Source organism: Gymnodraco acuticeps, unplaced genomic scaffold, assembly GCF_902827175.1.
Source record: "Gymnodraco acuticeps unplaced genomic scaffold, fGymAcu1.1, whole genome shotgun sequence".
Classification (NCBI taxonomy): Eukaryota; Metazoa; Chordata; class Actinopteri; order Perciformes; family Bathydraconidae; genus Gymnodraco; species Gymnodraco acuticeps.
Window position 1 is genome coordinate 71,945 of NW_022990926.1, and position 19,454 is coordinate 91,398.

The following is a 19,454-nucleotide window of genomic DNA, read 5'->3' on the forward strand; positions in this document are numbered from 1 at the left end:
CAACACACAATATTTTATCAAAACCAGAACCAGGATGAAATGGGTCTGTTGAGTATTTCCAATGTGGAGACCGGTGCGTGCTTGGCATATCTTTGGAAATGTACCACAAGGAGGGGGGACTGTTTGTCCAAACTCCACACTACAAGCAGCTACACCACGTGGTAGCCATGCAGTTTATGAAACATGTATAATACCTGAAAACTATAAAGACTAGTTTTACAGGCAGTGTCGAGCTGTTCCTCCAGACAAAATTAGCAGATATCATAAAGCAAACAAATGTACAGATATACCATACATTTCTAAAGGCTTATTGTTCTTAGGTTGTCTAAAAATAAACTTTTTAAGATTCCAAGGTACCATTTTACAAGTCTAATGAATACAAAAAGAAACTGAAACTGTATTTCTCCACGTGTTTATGTAGTGATTTCCCTACTTTGAATTCGGTTTGAGTGACGCATTTATTTTTGTTGTTGTCTGTAGCTAATGCAATTATCATAGTGTGTGTGGAGGTTGCCTTACCAGTTGTTTGAATAGCAGACTGGTTTGAGGCCGATGGGCGGGGCTCTCTCACATGACGCTGAGTGAGTGACGTCAGCGAGGTGATAAGTACTTGTCTTGCAGTCAGTCTGTATTGTGTCTGCATGCGAAGTCAGAGGGGAGACACTTGAATTAACGTTAACCTTTGATTGTTTTTGACAAATTTAAAAACAAACAGTGTCATGGAGGTCACCACAGAGGCCAAGAGGATCATGGTGGTGGCTTTGGGGAAACTGTACAGCTCCCGCACCCAGCGAGGGGGTCTCCGTCTCCACCGGAGCCTCCTCCTGACCATGGTGATGAAATCCGCCCGGGACATGTACCATGCGGCCCAGGAGACGGTGGAGTGGGAGGCGGCGGAACAACAAGAGTCCCCGGCCGAGGAGCCTACAGACGCTCAAATGGAGCTCCAGGAGGGAAAACCTTTGAGTTCAACCGGAGAAGAGGTAGAAAGCTCCCCCGCTAAGCTCCGCCGCGACGCCTACAACAAGGAGAATATGAGCCCGCCCCGACCAGCACAACACTCCCGGAAAAGACGGGGTAAAGCGGCCGTGGAGCCGGACTTTCTACCTTGCAAAAAGGCAAAACTTGAGCAGAAAAACTCTCCCCATCAGCTCATATTAAGTACAGTTTTGCTGTGTGAATATATGAACTGCAGCAGTGAAGTGGGAGCACCCCCAGCCCCCATGCCTGTACAGAGAGCCATTGCAGCGTGTTGAAACTGCGCGGATTAAAGACTTTAAACTTCTCGACACGGCTTGAACGCCATGGACTCTTTCGTTTAACGTGAACATCCGGGATAAGAGTGCCCTGAAAGCCCCAGGCATGGCTGTGAACATGTCGGGGCATGTACCAGGACTCACGGAAGCAGCCCTGTGGATGTGTATTAGTCCCGGTGACTTTTGGCCTAATTATTGGCCATAGCTCACCACAAGGACAGGCTTCAGCTGGCCAAAAGCGGAACTAAAGGAACTGGTTGACCTGAATGAGGCCTTGAGCTGCCTTAATGGACATTAAAGCTTAACAAATGTGTGTGGATAAGTGCTGACTGAGATGACATGTGTTCCAGGTGTAAAACATTCAATGACTACAACTACCTCAGTATTTATTAAAAACGATTTTGTACCTAAAACCTCGAGTGGTGTGTTGTTTTTTTTAGTCATTGTATCACAACACTGCTGTTGTATAAGTGGGTGGGGGGGTTGCTTTTGGTTCAAGAAGATCCGTGTGGTTGTGGGTGACAGGAAACTGAGTGTGAAGAAGTTTGCTTCCTTCCCCCACAAACTTCACATCCCCCACACTGATTTTCAGAACAAAAGCTGGGACAATTCAGGAGATTGAGGTCCAAAGAGTGAGGGGGGGGGGGGTTGTAAAAACCATTGACTGGACATAACACTGAGAACAATCAGAGCCCTGCAGCTCTTAAAGTAGTGTTTTACTGTGGCTGGAATACTTGAATAATAGTGATTGATTCAGGGTGCAAAAGGTTGGGTAAAACATGCATTCGTAGTGTGCTGTTAAGTGGCGGTGGTTCATTATCAGTAATTCTGCACAACAAACAGATAAAGGGAGATTACACACAACTGAATTCCTTTCATTTGGGTCGTTAATTCTGCACCTAACCCAAACAGTATCTGAACATTGTTTTTACAAAACCATTCAAGTTAATTGATTAGCAATTAAAATGGAAGCTTAATTAATGGGTGAATTACATTTAAATACAATAAAGCTTTTATTTATATTCCTATTAACGTACGGTGTTCGTTTTGGAATGCAATGGCCCTGCAGACTACAGAGTGGGCGCAACAGGGATTCACCACCGGTGTTGAGGGGGGAGGGGATTTATCCCAGGAAAACAGAAGAAGGAATGTGGGGGGAAGTGCCTGAGAGCCCCATGAGGCTCCGACCAGGCTGCTTATTCTTCCGGCTGAAACCAGAGCACCCTGTCTGTGTACACACAGGGCCGGGAGGAGTGGCCGGAACCGTCTGGACATGCCTGTGAAAACACACACACGCTTGTTCGCCTTCTCCGATCACTCTCACACACTTTCTTTACCCTTTATCTGATTTCCCTCACACAGAAGCTCATAGTGAAGGAACATGCTGACACATCCATGTTCTTGTCACATCTATCTAAGCATAAAATTCATGTAATCTGCAAATGGATTTCTTTTTTTTCAGAATGTAAGCATTGCAAAAGCACATGCTGAATTGACTCAGAGCAGATTAGGTGGTTTAGATCCCTGTTACCTTATCAGCCTATAAGAGGCTTACATTTTAAGCTGTGTTAATAATGTATTTTATACCAAACCACCTTGTTTCTAATTAACAGCTATTTTCAAGCTCTGGAAAAACCCACTGAATGCACATGCCCATCATCAGACGTTACATTATTTTTATTTTTATTTAGCTGCAGCCTTCATCCTAAGCGACGTACAATAATTGCAATCACACTCAGAATGGCGAGGAATTCTATAAGCTTTCAAGAAGCCAAACCATTTTAAGTGTAACATACAAAACTTCTTCATTTAAAGGTGCAAACAGATGGGTTTTCTCTGACAAAGGAGGATGTGTATACTTTCTGCTGGTATCAATGGGAAGCTCTATTTTGGAGCCAGGATAACACAGCACGTAGACAAAGTTATCAATAGCTGGTGAACATTTTGAAGCTAAAAAAAGCACATTTTCCACCAGGAGCTGGTAAAAAGGTCAATACAAAGCTAATAGAGGGCGAATATAAGGCTTACCTTTTCCAGGTAGAAAGAAAACATGAATCCATATGAATGAAATGCTGCTCTGTGTCTACTGGAAATGTACATGTCAACAGTTTAACATGTTAAACACTTAGAAAGTGAGATGTTGTCAATGTGTTTATAGGTTATATGACCTTGTGGAGCTTAGTAGTGCTATGAAGCAGACTGTTGGTGATTGGGCCCATTGTTAACTTGTGTAATGCTCGACACTGCTGCTGGAACAAACTCATATCCCGAGTTTGTTGTGTGCGTTACACAATCCCGCCATTGGTTTCACACTATTCCACTGATGGATGTAATGCATGTTAGCACTGCATGTTTCAAAATGGTAATTTGTAAAATATGTTTTGCAAATCTTTCATAGTAAGGAAATTCGTTTCCAGTGTCAACATTACTTTTGGTTGTTTACAAGGAAACCCCAAGAGGCGCCTTTAAGCCACACCATATCTAGTAAACACCACACATGCTCAGTTGAAGAATAAAGCCATAATGTGGACAAGAAAAGAGGCAACACAGTGTGCATTCTCTCTGGATTTTAATCTTTAGGAAGAGTTCTGTTTAGAATTACAAAATGCACTGGTAGAAATAGCGGTGAGACAGTTTGAGAGTGCGACAGATAAGAGTGTGAGAGAGACAGAGTTAGAGAGAGAGAAAAAAGAGGGAGTGAGTGAGAGATCAAAGTTTTCCACAGCCATTCATAATGAGGACATCATCAGATTTGGCTAGCTCCTGTACCCCCTGACCCCCACACAAAGTAGAAGGGAGAATACACTTCTGTCTTCTGAACTGTACTTTCTTTTCTTTGAATATTTTTTTTAAAAACAGTTCTTTTTTTTCGTGATGTGCCTCAACCCCATGTAACAGAAGAAAACAAACTCTCACCAAAGTCTCTTGTGTTTTTTTAAACTCTTTAGACTTTTTTTTTGTAATTTTTAACCTTTTTTGTTCTCAAAAATAGAAGGAAAAAAAGGAAACGTTGCTTTTTAAAAACATCTATCTATTTATATATCTTTTTTTTTAATTCCTCTGAATTCTTTAATCTGCTTTTTCTTTTATGTCCTGAAGATGACTGTTAACCCACGGTGTGGCATGCACATAGCACATGCATTTCTGGAACTAGATATTTTTTCCTTTTTTTTTTACCTTTTGTATTTAAAAAACTCTTTTTTTCTCAGTAGCGGCTTTACATTGCTTTTTGAAGACTTTGTGTGGTTAATCAGCGTGTTAGTGGATTTCACTGCAGCATAGACACAAAGATGGATGGTGAATGTTTGGGGCTATGCCTGTTTCATTCAGGGGTTTACTGACATCACATGCACACACACGCACACACAAACAGAGTCGGAAATTTGATACAATGATTGGACTAAAATATTTTTTTAAAGGATTTCTGGAGACAAAGAATAGAAAGCAAAGCAAGCACAAAAACATCAAACATTTGATCTGAAACACACTCACTCATGTACACACACACGCGCAAAAAACCCACTTACACACACACACCACAACCAGGAGCTACATACTTAGTGTGCTTTCTGATTTTACGTGTAGTGATGTGAAAAAATACTTGTCTGTGACATTCCACTGAGGTTGGAAAGACACTAATAGGCAGTTTTTTTCTTTTCAATTTTTTCGGTGCATTCTCTGGTCAACATGTGATAGGCCTCCAGGTTAAAAAAACGTTAAATGAATGAACAGAATAATAATAATAATAACAATGTTGGGGCTGACAGTGGTGTGCATTAGTGACACGTGTTAGTTTGAGGCACACAGAGAAACACAAAGAAAGAAATGAAAGATATACAGGAGTGATTACACACAGAACATAGATGTTTTCAGGGACCATGACGAGGCCCACACATCTTTTCTCCAACCCGCCTGCACTGTGCAACACGAGTGAGAGAATGAGCTAAACTGTATACTTGGTGCATCGACTCCGAATCAGAAATGAAGTCAAAGGAGAGGTAAAAAACACACTGTCAAACAGCGCCCCCGGAAGGTCACAAGCGGTGGTGGAACTCTTTCGCATCTGCAGGAAACTTATTTTAATTTCACTGCAGAAACCTGGAGGCTACTGCTGTGTTTGGCCAATTCTTAGGGCGCTCTAAATCAAATTAACCCACGGTTCAAATTCTATATAGTGACAATCACCGCTTCATGTTTTCCCACCCGCAGACTCATTCTCCCACGATGCAACTGTGGGTTAGAGCTCCACCTTAGGGTTGGACAAATGATTAGCTGAGCTCAAAATCAAACAGAACGGAAACAACAGACCCAAAATGGAGAATCTGTCTCATTATCACAATCGACATGATCATTAGAAGTCACTATATCATCAGATTGTCCACCATGACGGTCGATAACAAAGAAAACAAAGATGAAGAGTTTCTCTCCTTTCCCTCGCCTTTCTATTGGTCTCTTCCTCTCGCATGTTTTTTTAAGCCCAAACCCTGGAAGACTTTGAGATGTTACTGACTTGTTCACCAATATTGGACCCCACATCTCTTATCAACGTTACCCTGCTTCCCGTTATATCGTTTTTATCAGCGTAGTTACAAAAAGTTACTTCCACAAAAAAGTATGTGCAATTCCATCTGTATCAGTGGCAGGCATCTGACACAGGACATACAGACAAGCAAGCAAAACGTAATAATTTTGTTCCTTCTGGATAAACATACAGTAACTATCAAATCTCCCTATAGCCTTCTTTCACTTGATTTCAGTGTAAATGAAGGTACAGGAAGAGTAATGTCCTACAGAGGAGACGGAGAGAAACAGAAAGGCATTTTTACTTCCAAAAAAAGGAGAGAAACCCTGCAGACCACAACGGAAAGGACCAAGTAGAGTTCCCCCCCACATACAGTAGATTCTCATTGTTGCTATTATTATTATTTTTTCTATCATTCATGCAGGATTCCACAGGGTGTACAACTCCGCAAGTCTAAAAAACGAAGCTGTGTTGGGTGCAACAGAAGATTCAAGCTTCAATGTTCTGAAGAAGTAGAAGAGAAGGAGGAAGAAGAAGAAGAAGCAGGAATAGAAGAAGAAATACTGCAGAAAACAGTTAATGGTTTGTTTTTTGTTTCTGAAACCCATCTCCACGCTTTTCTTTTTCTTCTCTCATAGGTCATGGGTTGAGGTTGGTTCAATTGTTTGTTTCTGGGAGGAGGAAACATCCCAAACACACCCATCCTTTCCTCTACATTTTGACCAGGGACTCGTCAACCCCCCCACCCCCGTGCAACAATCCCCAACTCTCCCACCCACGCAGCCTCCTCACCTCACACAGGTGGAGGGCTCATTGTCAGTTTGGTTCTTATTTAAAAACACAGATGATAAAACTCATCAATATTCAACTTGTGGCTGGGAGGGTTGGGTTTGATTCTTTTTGCAGCTAACTTAACTGAAGTTGGCTTTGAGAAGCAAACAAAAACAAAACAGTGGTCGTTCTTTTGTCTCGGACTGTAAAGTGTCTTTTGTCGAGTCGCAACTCTTGACATCTTGTAAGTGGCTGTAGATCGTTGCCGGAGGCAGAATTTAAGACACACACAGACTAGTGTAGTCACCCCGGCTGCTTGCATCCTGCAGTTTGAGGTTGGTCTTATTTGGCATCAACAAATGAATGCTACAACAATGCGAGCAGAACGTGGAGGTGGTGTTCCACTTCTACTGGTCCTGCCTCTGCATTGTTGTTCCACCCCTTCATCCTGACACCTTTCCCTCCACCCAGCCCAGCATCACTGGGACATGCCAAGCAGTGGAGGGGAGAAAAAATTGAACAGGCAAGAAAGAAGGAATCATGGTTTCCCTTGGCAGTCAGAGCTCTCGCTCGGAGCTTCCCGTTTCCATTTTTCCGTCCATCTATCAGTTATTTTTCCTCCGTACGCCCCTCACCCATCCCCAGAGGCTAGCACCAGTCGTCGTCCTCCTTCTCACTGTAGGGTTCATGCAGGCCCTTGCGGGGACCTTTGGGATGCCCGGGTGGAGGGGGGACCTTGTGAGGCCCCGTGTGTGGGGGTCCATGGATATGTTTGGATGGAGATGAAGAGCGGTATCCGTTGGGTAGGCGCCGCTGGACAGCAGGCTGCATCTGGCCCTGCACAGGCCCCGTCAGGGCCGTGGTGGGGGGGGGGTGCATGGCCGACAGTCCTGGGGAGGTGCGACTGGGCTGCTGGTGGGGCGGGGGATGAGGGTGGGGGTTGTTTACTGGGTGGGGCTGGGGTGGAGGCAGTGGATGGGGGTTATGTTGTTGTTGTTGTGGGGGAGGTGGCAGTGGGTGGTTGGCCAGGGCATGAGGTTGAGGGTGGGGGTGCGGGTTGCCACCCTGCATGGGGTTCTGCTCGTAAGCAGGGGGTTCATGGTGGGGGTCATAGTCCTGGTTGTAGAAGCAACCGTCCCCTTCCATGGAGCCCCCTCCTCCATCCGTGTCCCCCCAGCGAGCCGGGGGGTGATGACCCTGGCGGGATATGCCATGGTGGGCTGGAGGGAGGACAGAGGGGGGGGGGGCCCTGGCCTTGAGGAGGTTCGGGAGAAAAGTGCCGAGGGGCAGGAGCGGGGGGGCGGCCCTGGGGCCCCCCAGGTGCTGCGGGCATGGCCTTACGGACCACAGGGGAGTAGGTGACATGGGGCCGGGGGGTTGCGGGGGTCTGAGGCAACTGTCGGCGGCCGCGACGTGGCGTACTGGTCCCCGACGTAGAGGGGACGGGACTTCCACTGACCGAACTACTGCCCTACACGAAAAGTGAAATAAAGCAAATAAAAAGAACGAACCACAAATTCAACGACAGAACATGTAGAGTAAAGAGGATGGGAAAGAGTGGGAAACACATAGAGAGGGAAAGAGAGAATGCAAGATGGAGGCAAAGAGAAAGCAAGAGAAGACAAGAACAAGAATCACAGCAATAATAAAGATACAAGCACCAGTCATAGCGTGCGTGGGATGGAGGAGAGAAATGAAAGGCATCACAAAGGAACGGAGCAAAGCATGTGGACAAAAAAGATGAGATTCCAAACAGCAGCATACATAGAGAAGCAACATGTCAACGCAGAGGAAAGAAAACAAAAGACGACAGGAGAAAAGAAGGGTAAAGGGTTGATTTCAGGAGCAACACATGTGGTACAGGGTAAATACGGTCACTCAACGTGTTAGATTTAAACTGACTGTCAGTGAGCTGTGAGACATGTGTCATGTTCTATATAACAAAGATGCACAAATTGTAATGGGAGGAAAACAATTCTTCCCCAATTAGTCTTTCTTTGCTAGAATAGTCTAACATAAATTGTAACTGCACAGAAGTTTGGTAGATTATAGATACTTTTGTTTTTACATTTCAATAGTAAATGTTACGTGTTATGTGTTTGGAAAAGCATGCTATAAAAGGAAAGGTATTGGGGGGAACATGGGAGAACTTTGGCAGTCTTAAAACATGTAGCAGGGCAGGACGGGGCAGCAGTCAGGTATCCAAATATACATTTCTATGTATATTTGCTGGGTTGCTGGAACAGTGATTTGAAACATTGAACAATTAACTGCATAGTGAACATTTATTGTCTGTCTTTCATTTTACTTACTTGCATTATTATACCCACAAAATGTTTGCATGTCGTCAACACATGTATTTAAATACAAATAATCCACACTTTATTTGTCATTTGAACACAGCTTGAGGTTGATGGCTTCTAACTTGAGGGCAGTAAAGTCCTACAATACCTTCTGACCTTTTTTAGCAGTAGTATTTAGCAAGTATTTCTGCTTGAATAAAAGTAGCAATACCACAGTGAAAAATACTGACCTACAAGTAAATATCTTACTTTTGAAATGACAAACATTACAAGTACTTAAAGAGCAAAATATGGCCCCCTTTCAGGGTGTTCGAATAGTGTGGCCGTCCCACTTGGCTTTCTTCTAGAAACCAAACTAGACACCACATGCACACAACTACCCGGAAGCCCACCTGTCTGTGCGTCAAGCCGTCCCGACCCTCGTGACCCTCACGACCCTCGCTGGGCGATCGAGACCAGCGCCGGTCCCTCTCTCTCTCCCTGTCCTCAAGCTCTCTTTCGCGGGAGTGCCTGTGTCCGTACTCGCCCCCTCGCTCTGCTACATAGCGCTCCTTGTCCACGGAGCCGTGGTGGTGGTGATGGTGGTGGTGGTGCTTACGGTCTTTGGACCGGCCGCGGTCTCTGTCGCGGTCCTTGTCTTTGGACGTGAGGTCCCCGGACTGCGTGGTCGTGCTCAGTTCCGTGCCCAGGCCTGATGAGGGGGTTCATGAGAGTTATTACTGGGTGTGTGGTTAAAAAACACTAGACACTATAGAAGTCAGTTTCACTGTGGTTTTAATCATTGGTTCATATGATAACCTTTGCATTATGACTTTCTGGTTTTCCACTCCCAATGTGCTTCCTGGAGAAGAATGCTAAATCCTATGGTACTAGGTTAAACGTCACTTACAAAAGGATCAGATGAAAGCAAATATTGACTTTTTGTGAGATAGAATAAAAACCTGTAAGCTTCTCTCAGTCTTCATACCCCTGCTTAAGCCCGACTTGTCCCAGGTAATCTGACTCTTAAACACTAGTGATTGAATCTTTACCTTCAATCACGAGTGTGTCTGTGTTTCTTTTATCTTATATCCAATTTGACCTGCTTAGGTAATGGATCCATGACAGCACCATGACATTAGATAACAATACAACATCAGACTTTAGAGTAATGGTTACATAAAAAAACATCTGTGTTAATAAAGCATCTGTCAAACCCTCATTATTGTCTCCTGTATGTGCGGTTGTTTGTGTGGATATGGTCTCCTCCCCACCTGTGTCAGCCTCTGTGTAGCGGCAGAGCGACCTCTCAGAGGCCCGGTGACCCCGGTCTTTTCGCCGGTGTCCATGCCGAGAAGTCCTCTCCTCCTCAGGCACACACTCCATGTTGTAGTCGTCTCCTTTGTCTCTGTGACCCCGGCCGGACCTGCTGTGGCCCAGCGACGAGGCCGAGCGCTTCATGGGACTGCTGTCATTTATGGGCTGGGAGGGAGAGAGAGAGACCGCAGAGGAAGGGGAGGCAAGAGAGAGTGGGAGATGCAGAGAGACGTGATTTCCTTTGATTATCCAGACAGTTTTGCCTGTGATTTATGGGTAACGAGACAGTGTGTGTGTGTTTGAGTGTGAATGGCATATGTTTCTGGAACAATGAAAGCCCACCATCTTCCCCCCATATCCCTTCCCAAGTCATACACTCCCACATTAGTAATAATTAATAATAATCATGCTACTTCAAAAATACAGATTATAAGGCAGGGGTCGGCAAAAAGAGGCCAAGGGGCCAAACTTGGTCCTGCATAACAATTAATTTCCCCTTATAAAATAATCAGCAAATGATCTTGCTGAAAGGAGGTCCAATAACATTTACAGATTCTTAACTATTAAAATCACATTTTTCATATAGAAAATAAAGTCAAACCTTTAGTTTATCAGCTAACACCAGTAGTTGATACAGTAGATATATTGATTTATACAAAAAAATGTAACTTTGATCTTGACTTTATTCTTACCATTTTGACTTAATTGTCTTTTTATACATTAAATGTTTCTGGCATTAAAGTGGACCTATTATTGGAAAAATATATTGTGATGTTTTTTGCATAAAATACCAAAGAGATCACCCATTGTAGCCATGCCTCATACTGCTCATACCCCTCTTTTGCAGCCCTGTTAGAGAAACACGGATTTTGGGTCCTTAGCTTAAAAAAAAAAAAAGAGGAGGCGGAGCTAATGCCTGATCAGAATTCTACCAGAGATAAAGTTAAATTATGCTGTGATAAAACGCCATCCTGTTTAAAGCACGTCAAGGATTATTTCTGAAACAGTATGGAGCTCAAATGCTTTGTCTTGCGGGTTTATCACAAGGTGAGTTCCTTTTTTTATTTCCTGCTTTTTAAACACATGTGCTCTACAGTACAGGTTAGCTCTGAGTGTTAGCGAGGCTTGCTAATGTAAACAAAGACGAGATTACGTCCAAAACACGTCAGGCATTGTTTCTGATAGCAACTTTATGTGGGTCCGCTGCCGATTTGACGTCAGATCGGCAGCAAATCTGTATCCGCTCGTTTTACCCCCATTTTTAAAAGATTTGGGTAAGGAGGAAAAGAGAAAGGGTTTTATTTTCTGACGCTTCGTGAGTTCCCCGACGCACCGGGGACACATATTTATGTATAAAAGATATCAAAAAGTGCATTTAGCATGATAGGTCCCCTTTAATACTGAAACTTAGACATGTTTTTCACAACTGTGACTTGAGTCCCAACATTACATCTTTATCTCGAGATTATAAGGAAAAACCTATTTTTTTCTTCAGTTTTGACTACTCTTTATTCGTTTATTCTTTCACAAAATCCCCCCCACTGGCACGTGTCTCGACAGTGATAGCTAGCCCCATTAACTGGCTAAGGGCTGAAACCACAGGCATTGCCGACCCCCTGGTACACATGAATAAAAAAGAATACAAGAAAAAAGATTAACAAGAAATAAAGGAAGAGAGATGATGGCAAACAGCCATGCCTTCCATGCTTCTGTAAGTTGCTTTGTAAAAGAAAAAAAAGAAGATAGAAATGTCAGTACGGCTTGCATCGGTCCTCCGTCATCGCTTATAATGGAACATTCCAGGCTGCACAAAACTCTTCCCTCCAGCCATGCAGGTACATAGGGGTTGTCCTGAGTCCTCTCCCCACATGAGACCCTCTTTATGCAGAGTGAGGCCTCATGCTCTGAGGCGGGACAGCAGGACAGAGCCTATGGCGCCACACGTTGAGCATGTAAACCACATCAGGCTACTTCAGTGCTAGATCCTTTTGGCAGTGAGATGGCCAGTTTTCCAGTTGATGTGTATTAGACAAATCAGCTGACATGTTAGAAGATGTATAAAAAACACCTGATCTCATAGGAGTAGCACTGAGAATCCCAACAACAAACCCATTCAAACGCACACATACCCTTTGTCTTTCGGTCTCCTCGTACACTCCACACATTTCAACAAATATCTTGCATGCGGGAATGAATGGAGACTCGTACACGGATTGGGAAACATTAAGACACATATAGACGAGCACACAGGCATGAGGACAGAGAGCAACAAAGCACTAGCAGCAGCAGCTAAGAGAGAGAGACAGGGACACAGAGGCCACGGGACAGTGTGTCCGTCCGGACTGTTGATAATGACATGTGACGTGCGGGGTTTAGCCCATTTCCAAACCCAAAGGTGCATGGGAGAAGTCGCTAAGGATGCTGGGATCACTTTGAAAGCTGGGCTGGAATCAGATTAGGTCATGCCAAAAAATGGTTGTCCAAATATATTTGAAAGAGACACCATGGAGACATGACAAATGAGAGGGTAAAAAAAGGAATTCCAAGAGTGTGTGAGAGTCAAAGACAGAGAGAGAAAAGAGGAAGAGGGACGAGACAGGGAAGACAGGGTACATACACTGAGGTTACTGCCACGTTGTCTCCCTTTCCTCCGCTGCTGTATGAGCACAGAGAAGACACACACACACGCACACACACAGAGCCACAAGTACACCCAAGGTTTGGTCACACACAGCATTGAGAAAGAGAAATAAAAGGAGACAGGGATGGATAGGCGATGACAGAGAAAAGGGGAACAGTGGAGCAAGGAGCAGAAACAGAAGAGTGTCGAACCCAAAAAGTGATGCCACGTGGAGAGAGGAAAGAAAAAAGACAAGAAAGAGAAGGAGGGACGGAGAAAGACAGTATGATTAGACACTGAAGCAGCAGTGAAGGTGGAAGAGAAACACTTACCACAGAGACTGGGGGAGGTTGGAGCCAAAACAGGGTTATATAGACATGTTCACCATGAAAATGCTCCATCAACGGCAACACGGTCACAACAGCAATGAGGACAATCAGCGAAATACACACACAAATGGATTTGCATACACACACAAGTATAGTCAACAGCGGACAACCGTTTCAGGGCACAGAGAACAGTGAGAGCAGAAGAAAAACTGATACAACACACACACACATCTGTAACACATGCTGGTTCAAGTCCTGGTTCAAAATAAATACAAATAACCCCAACATTCAAAAAATATTTAAGAAAAAACTGTAATAGAAGAAGCAAACAGTTTAGATTGAAAACAACAACAAAAAGATAAATAAATCAGCGTCTTGACAAAAAAAAGGGCCGTCAGAGAGGTGTGTAAACTGCATGTATGTGTGTGCACATTTGTATTTATCAATTTTTTGTGCGCATATGACAACCAGAGCACTCACCGGGGAATGGAACAATATGGAATGGATGAGTGTTAGATGGAAACGAGACAACCAGGGTTGAAAAACCTCCATGCACGTGTCAGGATGAGAGGAAGAGGAGACGACAACAAGAGGAGCAGAAGGTCTCACTTTGCCTTGTTGTGGTCCTTTTGAATTCAGGTTTGGTAGGGAGAGCAACATTTCAGCAAAACATTTCCATGTTTTAGCTAGAAATATTGTCGCGATAGCTAGTTCAATGGTAGTCACGTTACGGGTCGTTTAGAGGAAATAAATGTGACCTTTGCCCTTTACCACAACAGTAGCAATAGGAATTGGTCCACCAGTATGAATCTTTTAGACCCTGTGCCAAACTGTCTCCAACATGGATTCAAGTAACCACAGCAATACGTTTTACACCAACAAATCAGACCTTTGAGATTATGATGTTTTCAAACCGAAATGAGATGAAGAAACAGAGGTAATGTGGGACTGAAAGGGGAGTGGAAGGATGAGAATGCTGCTCACTTGGTTGTCGCCTGGGAGGCGGGGCATGGAAGCGGCCCTGCCATGGCCTTCCATTGGTGGAAAGTGCTCAGTATCCGAGTAACCATCCTGCCCCATCTCTCTCATCTCTACCGTCTGAAAACAGAGCAGGAGAGCAGGAGATGGTGTGACGGCTGACATGAAAACTGACAGGGAGTAGGGGGATATGCTGGAAGGTTTGTTATCCAAAGAAAGCAGAGAATGGAGGGTCTCTCAGAGAGGTCAACGGAGTGTGTGTGAGTGTGAGGAAGGACTTTGCCATTTTGTTTTCTTCTGTTTGTTGTTTTAGTTTTAACATATGCTAGGAATACAAAAGGAATTGAGTTTGGGTCTTGAGATTAAACTTGGACAATAGTAACATAAGAATCAGATTTTGTGTTTGCAAAGGCTGCTGTCAAAATGGATCATCAAGCCAGTGCAAATATTCTAAAAATATGTACATTTCCAGACAGTTTACAAATGTAAATCCAGCTTGTTGTCTCAGTTACTACCCTGCACATTTCTCTCTGCAAATATGCCAAATGATACACATGAATGGAACTGTTTAAAACAGATGTGTCACACTGTTTCAATCATGAACTGAGAGGTAGTGCTAGCTATTCCATATATTCAGTCATTAAAAAATACTAGATAAAACATTAAATCAAATAATAAACTACAAAAAAATGCTTAACAGCTGACTACATTTAAAGGTGGGGTAGGTAAGATAAGATAAGAGATAAGATAAGATAAGACTTTATTCATCCCGAAGGAAATTGTTGTGCCAGAGTAACAAAATACAATAAACACAAAGGTAAGTTTGAGAAACCGGCTCGAGATACACTTTGTGTTATATTCCATGGAATGCTCTTAACATCCCGATAGCAATGAATATCTGAAGTGCTTTGACAAAAAATCCATAAAAAAATGTCATCTCTGGAAGCCGTGGCGCTGTAAAAAGCACGACCAATCATCTGAGCCGGCCCGGCTAAAGTAACTGGATGGCCTACCTGCCTGTCAGCCTTCCATCTGTGCACAAACTTATCTCGTGCCCTCATTGGTCATGTGCGCGTTCGTGTGTGTTGGAGGAGGGGCTCTGTAAGGAAGTAGCAGATTTCTTCCGGTTGTGTATTTTCAAATTCTAGCGCACTCGAGCTGGTTTCTCCAAAATTACCTACCCCACCTTTAAGTGCTAGTGTTTTACCATAGAAGGCATTTGTTTTCTAATATCTCCGGTTTTCTGTGCTTTATGACTCCATTTGTCCGCTTTCACTGTAGGTTATCAATCAAACTAGTTTGAAATAAAGCCGACAGCGACTCTCTTCTATCAAACTCCTGAGTTTAAACCTCTCCAGACCTCTGTTGATTGATATGAAGAAGAGGTTATGTCACAGGCCTGACTGATACATAGTCAGGCCCTCCAGGAGGTCTACAAGCAGAGAGGTTTAACAGAATGATGACGGAGAGATGAACCGCTCTGAGGACAGAGGATAAACTCTCAATGACATGTGGAAATGTACGGCGAAGGAAAGATTCAGTCAGATAAAAAATGTGTAAAGAGACAGGTTGAGAGATGGAAATAACTAAAAGAAGGTTCAACAACATGTCAATGCTAACTGACAAATCTCAAGGAGGGAAAATGGCCTGCTCAAAAGGAACAATAAGGCAACAAAGCAGTAGAGATGGGACAGTATGAGCTTTGAGCTTCTGTATTTTGTGCCAAATAGGCTTTGATTAAATAGGAGAACATATAGTACAAGAATGTGGCTTATCTTCCCGACTACTGACAAGATCGCCTCAACCTTAAGCATGAGTTCATATTGCTGATACTGATTTGGTTGGAGTGTAGACCATGAAACCAGAAGCAAGTCCTGTTAAACAAAACATTGCTGTACTTCTAATTGAGGGTTCAGAAGGTAACATTTGAGAAACCAGCATGAGTACGCTAGATTTTTAAATGGTCTGCAAAAACAGCAGCACTAGCTCGAAAAGTTATCAAATCTAGCAAGAAAGTCACCAAGTTGGCAGAAGCCCGTCCCTTAGGTTTCACTCTAAAGCTCGTTCCCAACATTATAATTATAAAATTAAACATATGATGGTAAAAGCTCAGTGAGGAACATGGCTATTTTCAGCACTCACCTCTGTAGTTTGTGGAAGACTGGTGACGCATGTGAACAAATGCAATGATTGGACAGACTTATAACAGTCCTGCGACCAAACCTGGTGTCGTTATATAATTCATGTAATGCACAGGGGTTATGGATAAAGGGGGGACTGCTTTAATGGAGATGGAATTTGAATCTGTAACTCCATAATGATCAAAGTTCATTTTACCATTAAAGTGTCCTCAATGGTTCTTTGGGGGTTCATTTGTTAGCAATGACATGAAAGTAAAACAAATGTTGAATGGGAGTTGAGTGTTTGAGTCCACACAAACTTGGTGTGTGACAAAGATGTGTTTTATTTGTATAGTGTGTGTGTGTGTGTGTGTGTGTGTGTGTGTGTGTGTGTGTGTGTGTGTGTGTGTGTGTGTGTGTGTGTGTGGTCCTGGGGGTGTGGTCCTGGGGGTGTGCCTGTATGAGCTTCTACCTGAGAGTTGCTCATGCTCCCCAGGCTGTCCTCAGGGTGTCCCTCAGGGCTCCAGCTGCCGGCTTTTTGGGACATCTCCTGAGCACGAGCCGTCACCCACGATTGGCTCGCCGGGATCCCCCCCTGTACCGTCCTATGACACACACAAACGTACCATCACACACATATCTTTCTGAAAGGAATATCTGACCCATAAAATAATGATTTGTATATCAATGGCTCACCCCCGTGTTACCTTAAAAACGTTTTCTTGCGTGCCTCCATGGTGAACGATAAATACAAAAACTATATTGGAACATCAGTTAAAACATTCTGGGATATCTCATGAAGTTTAGATTTACTTGAAGTTATCAAAAAATACGTGTTTGGAATATTTGATCCCCATGGAGGGTGTGAGAAAAGTTGTATCCAATACTTCAAGGTAAGAGGGGCTAAATAATTTGAGATACAATCGTCATTTTGCAGGTGAAATATTCCTAGATTTCTACAAACCACCTCCGGTAAAGCAACCACGACAACCGGCGTCACACTCACAGGCCGTTGACCGTCTCTGTCGTCTCAGGTGGAGGAAGGGCGTTGTTCAGTCCCGTACCCCCATCCTGGCCTGGGGAAGGTGGCTCCACGCGCTGAAACAGTAATGGCGTTCGATTCTGTGTGAGATATACAACATGGCCGTCGCCAGCTATCAGGCAGACTGACAGGGAAATGGAGGGAGAAGGAGCAGAGCAGGAACAGAGGGCATGTAGAGAGGGGGCTGTCGGCTGAAGCAAGGCCAGGCAAAAGAGGTTATCGAGGAGGAATAAATGGGGAGCTGCCCAGCAGCTAACAAGAGAAAGAGGTGGGTCGACTAGGAGTGCATTCTGGGACCTGGCAACCCTTTGAGCAACCAGGTAGAGGACTTTAAGAAGTCCAATAAGGAAGCAGAATTCACCCACTCAGGCTAGATCTCAGGATAGGATCAAACTGAATTATCAGTAATCATTTAGTGTTTCATCTTATGATCAGTTGTCATAAGATGATTGATACTAAACATTTAAAAATACATTTCCCTTATTTTATAGCAGGGAAAGTCGAATTGATACCGACATGAAGGGGAGTAATAGAAGAGGAGCCTCTTTCAAAATAGGGATGGAGAACATCATGACAGATCAACAAGTCAACAATCCTGTGAAGGGGAACATACAGCAGGTGAAATGCATGATGGGACATACATACGTTGTCATTCATGTATTTATCATTGACTAAAGAAGTTCCAAAGTGCTGCCTAATTACCAGCGCTCAAAACGTCAGATTGGTCCTGGAGCTGTTACACATGCAAGTTAAAAAAATCCTCAAATGTGATTTAAAAATGTTTTTTCTACCTTAATTTAAATCCACACTATGGCAAACCTTCCATCTATGATTGCAAACACTAAATACAATATGATTTACAGCAGGTAAAATAAACCTTTAAATAGTTATGTGATGTCTGCACTTATTCAATGTTTTGGACGAGGAAACACTGCAGAGGTTTAGCACTGTGTGTTGCTACAACATATGCTAGCTATGTGTTTAGGGAGAGAAGGGGTAAAGGAGCCCGAAAAAGGGGCCAAAGAGGGTTTGCTGATGTTTGAGAGATGACAAACATATCCTTACACGTGCAATGAAATATCAGGTTGCTGAGGAGCATTACATTTCAGTTCTAATGAGACATCATCTTCTGATCCAAGATGCGGGTAGGAGGATGCAGCAACATCATAATGCAAATCGAACAGTCAAAGGTTACAAGCATTGGGGATAGGGAGTGAGGAGGTACCATAACTTTTTCAAGCATCAAACCAGGAGAGAATCAGGCTCAGGATAGAGGAGCTTCAATAAAGGCTCCCATGGTGCTTCAGGCACAGGCACCTCGGGGGCTGTGACAACACTGGAGTCTGGGTAAACCAATTCATCGATTTTTCTTATAAAAAATGTGTGATAACTGCAAAACCCTGGCTTTTGCATTTGACATTTTGTGAAGAATATACCTAAATAATGCACTAAATGTTGCCAAAGCTTAAAAGCAAGAAGTACCACAACTTGCCCAACAGATGGCAGCACTGTTTTGGCTGTTGGATAAAAAGCTATAGGTGATTTCATAAGATTGGTGACTGAATAACGACTCCTCCCTGGATGGAGGTTGTCACAGCCCAGGCTTACATGAATGGGACTACAGCCCTGCAGCTTTGATTTCAGTACGTCAGTCTGCCTTTGACTTTAAAGGGTCGGATGCAGGTGGAGTGCTTTTGCTCGTTGAGACAGTAGTACCTGCTCATCACGAAGAGCCTGGGAGCGCTTGATCTTGCTCTGCCGGTAGTACTCCATGATCATCATGGCAGCATAGATTTTCCCAACTGTCAGGTCTGTGGCTGCTGAGAGAATGACAAGTTACCCTGCGAGATTAGACCTTTGGTATGGACCCTGATCGCAAGGAATGGCAGAAAGGGGGTGAGGCATGCACACAAAACAGAGTACATTTCACACACACAACATTGAGCGAATAGTCTTTTCACAGACAGATTTTTTTTTTAACTCTATTGTATAATATATAAATAAAATTGTGTAATCAAGCACATTATTTTGATATAGGTCAAACAAATCCAGTCGCTCCGGGTAACTATAACCATGTGATCACAAGAATCAACATAAAAAAATAAAGTAAATCAAAATAAAATTTGGTGATATTTACACTATAAATGACTCATTTGAACATGGTTGCAAATGTAATGCCAAATACACAATACATTTTGAGAGCAAATCTCATGCATG

At 43.4% G+C, this 19,454-nt stretch overlaps 2 protein-coding genes across 2 annotated transcripts in view; one reads left to right on the plus strand and one right to left on the minus strand.

Moving 5' to 3' along the window:
• Positions 1–603: 603 nt before the first annotated feature.
• ier2a (immediate early response 2a) lies at positions 604–1,669 on the plus strand. Its single transcript, XM_034234102.1, has one exon. The coding sequence runs from the start codon at positions 720–722 to the stop codon at positions 1,254–1,256; it is 537 nt and encodes a 178-aa protein (XP_034089993.1). The 5' UTR covers positions 604–719; the 3' UTR covers positions 1,257–1,669.
• Positions 1,670–3,808: 2,139 nt separating this feature from the next.
• The window catches only part of cacna1aa (calcium channel, voltage-dependent, P/Q type, alpha 1A subunit, a), a gene marked incomplete at its 5' end in the record, with an annotated part of 47,230 nt that continues 31,584 nt past the window's right edge, over positions 3,809–19,454 (minus strand). The window contains 8 exon segments of the mRNA XM_034234101.1: positions 3,809–7,776; positions 7,778–8,020; positions 9,245–9,543; positions 10,106–10,313; positions 14,082–14,195; positions 16,668–16,800; positions 17,202–17,293; positions 18,954–19,054. Of these exon segments, the coding sequence (XP_034089992.1) occupies positions 7,198–7,776; positions 7,778–8,020; positions 9,245–9,543; positions 10,106–10,313; positions 14,082–14,195; positions 16,668–16,800; positions 17,202–17,293; positions 18,954–19,054 (1,769 nt within the window).

Excerpts from the sequence above, each read along its gene's own strand:
- ier2a (XM_034234102.1), top strand. The coding sequence starts at position 720 with ATGGAGGTCACCACAGAGGCCAAGAGGATCATGGTGGTGGCTTTGGGG.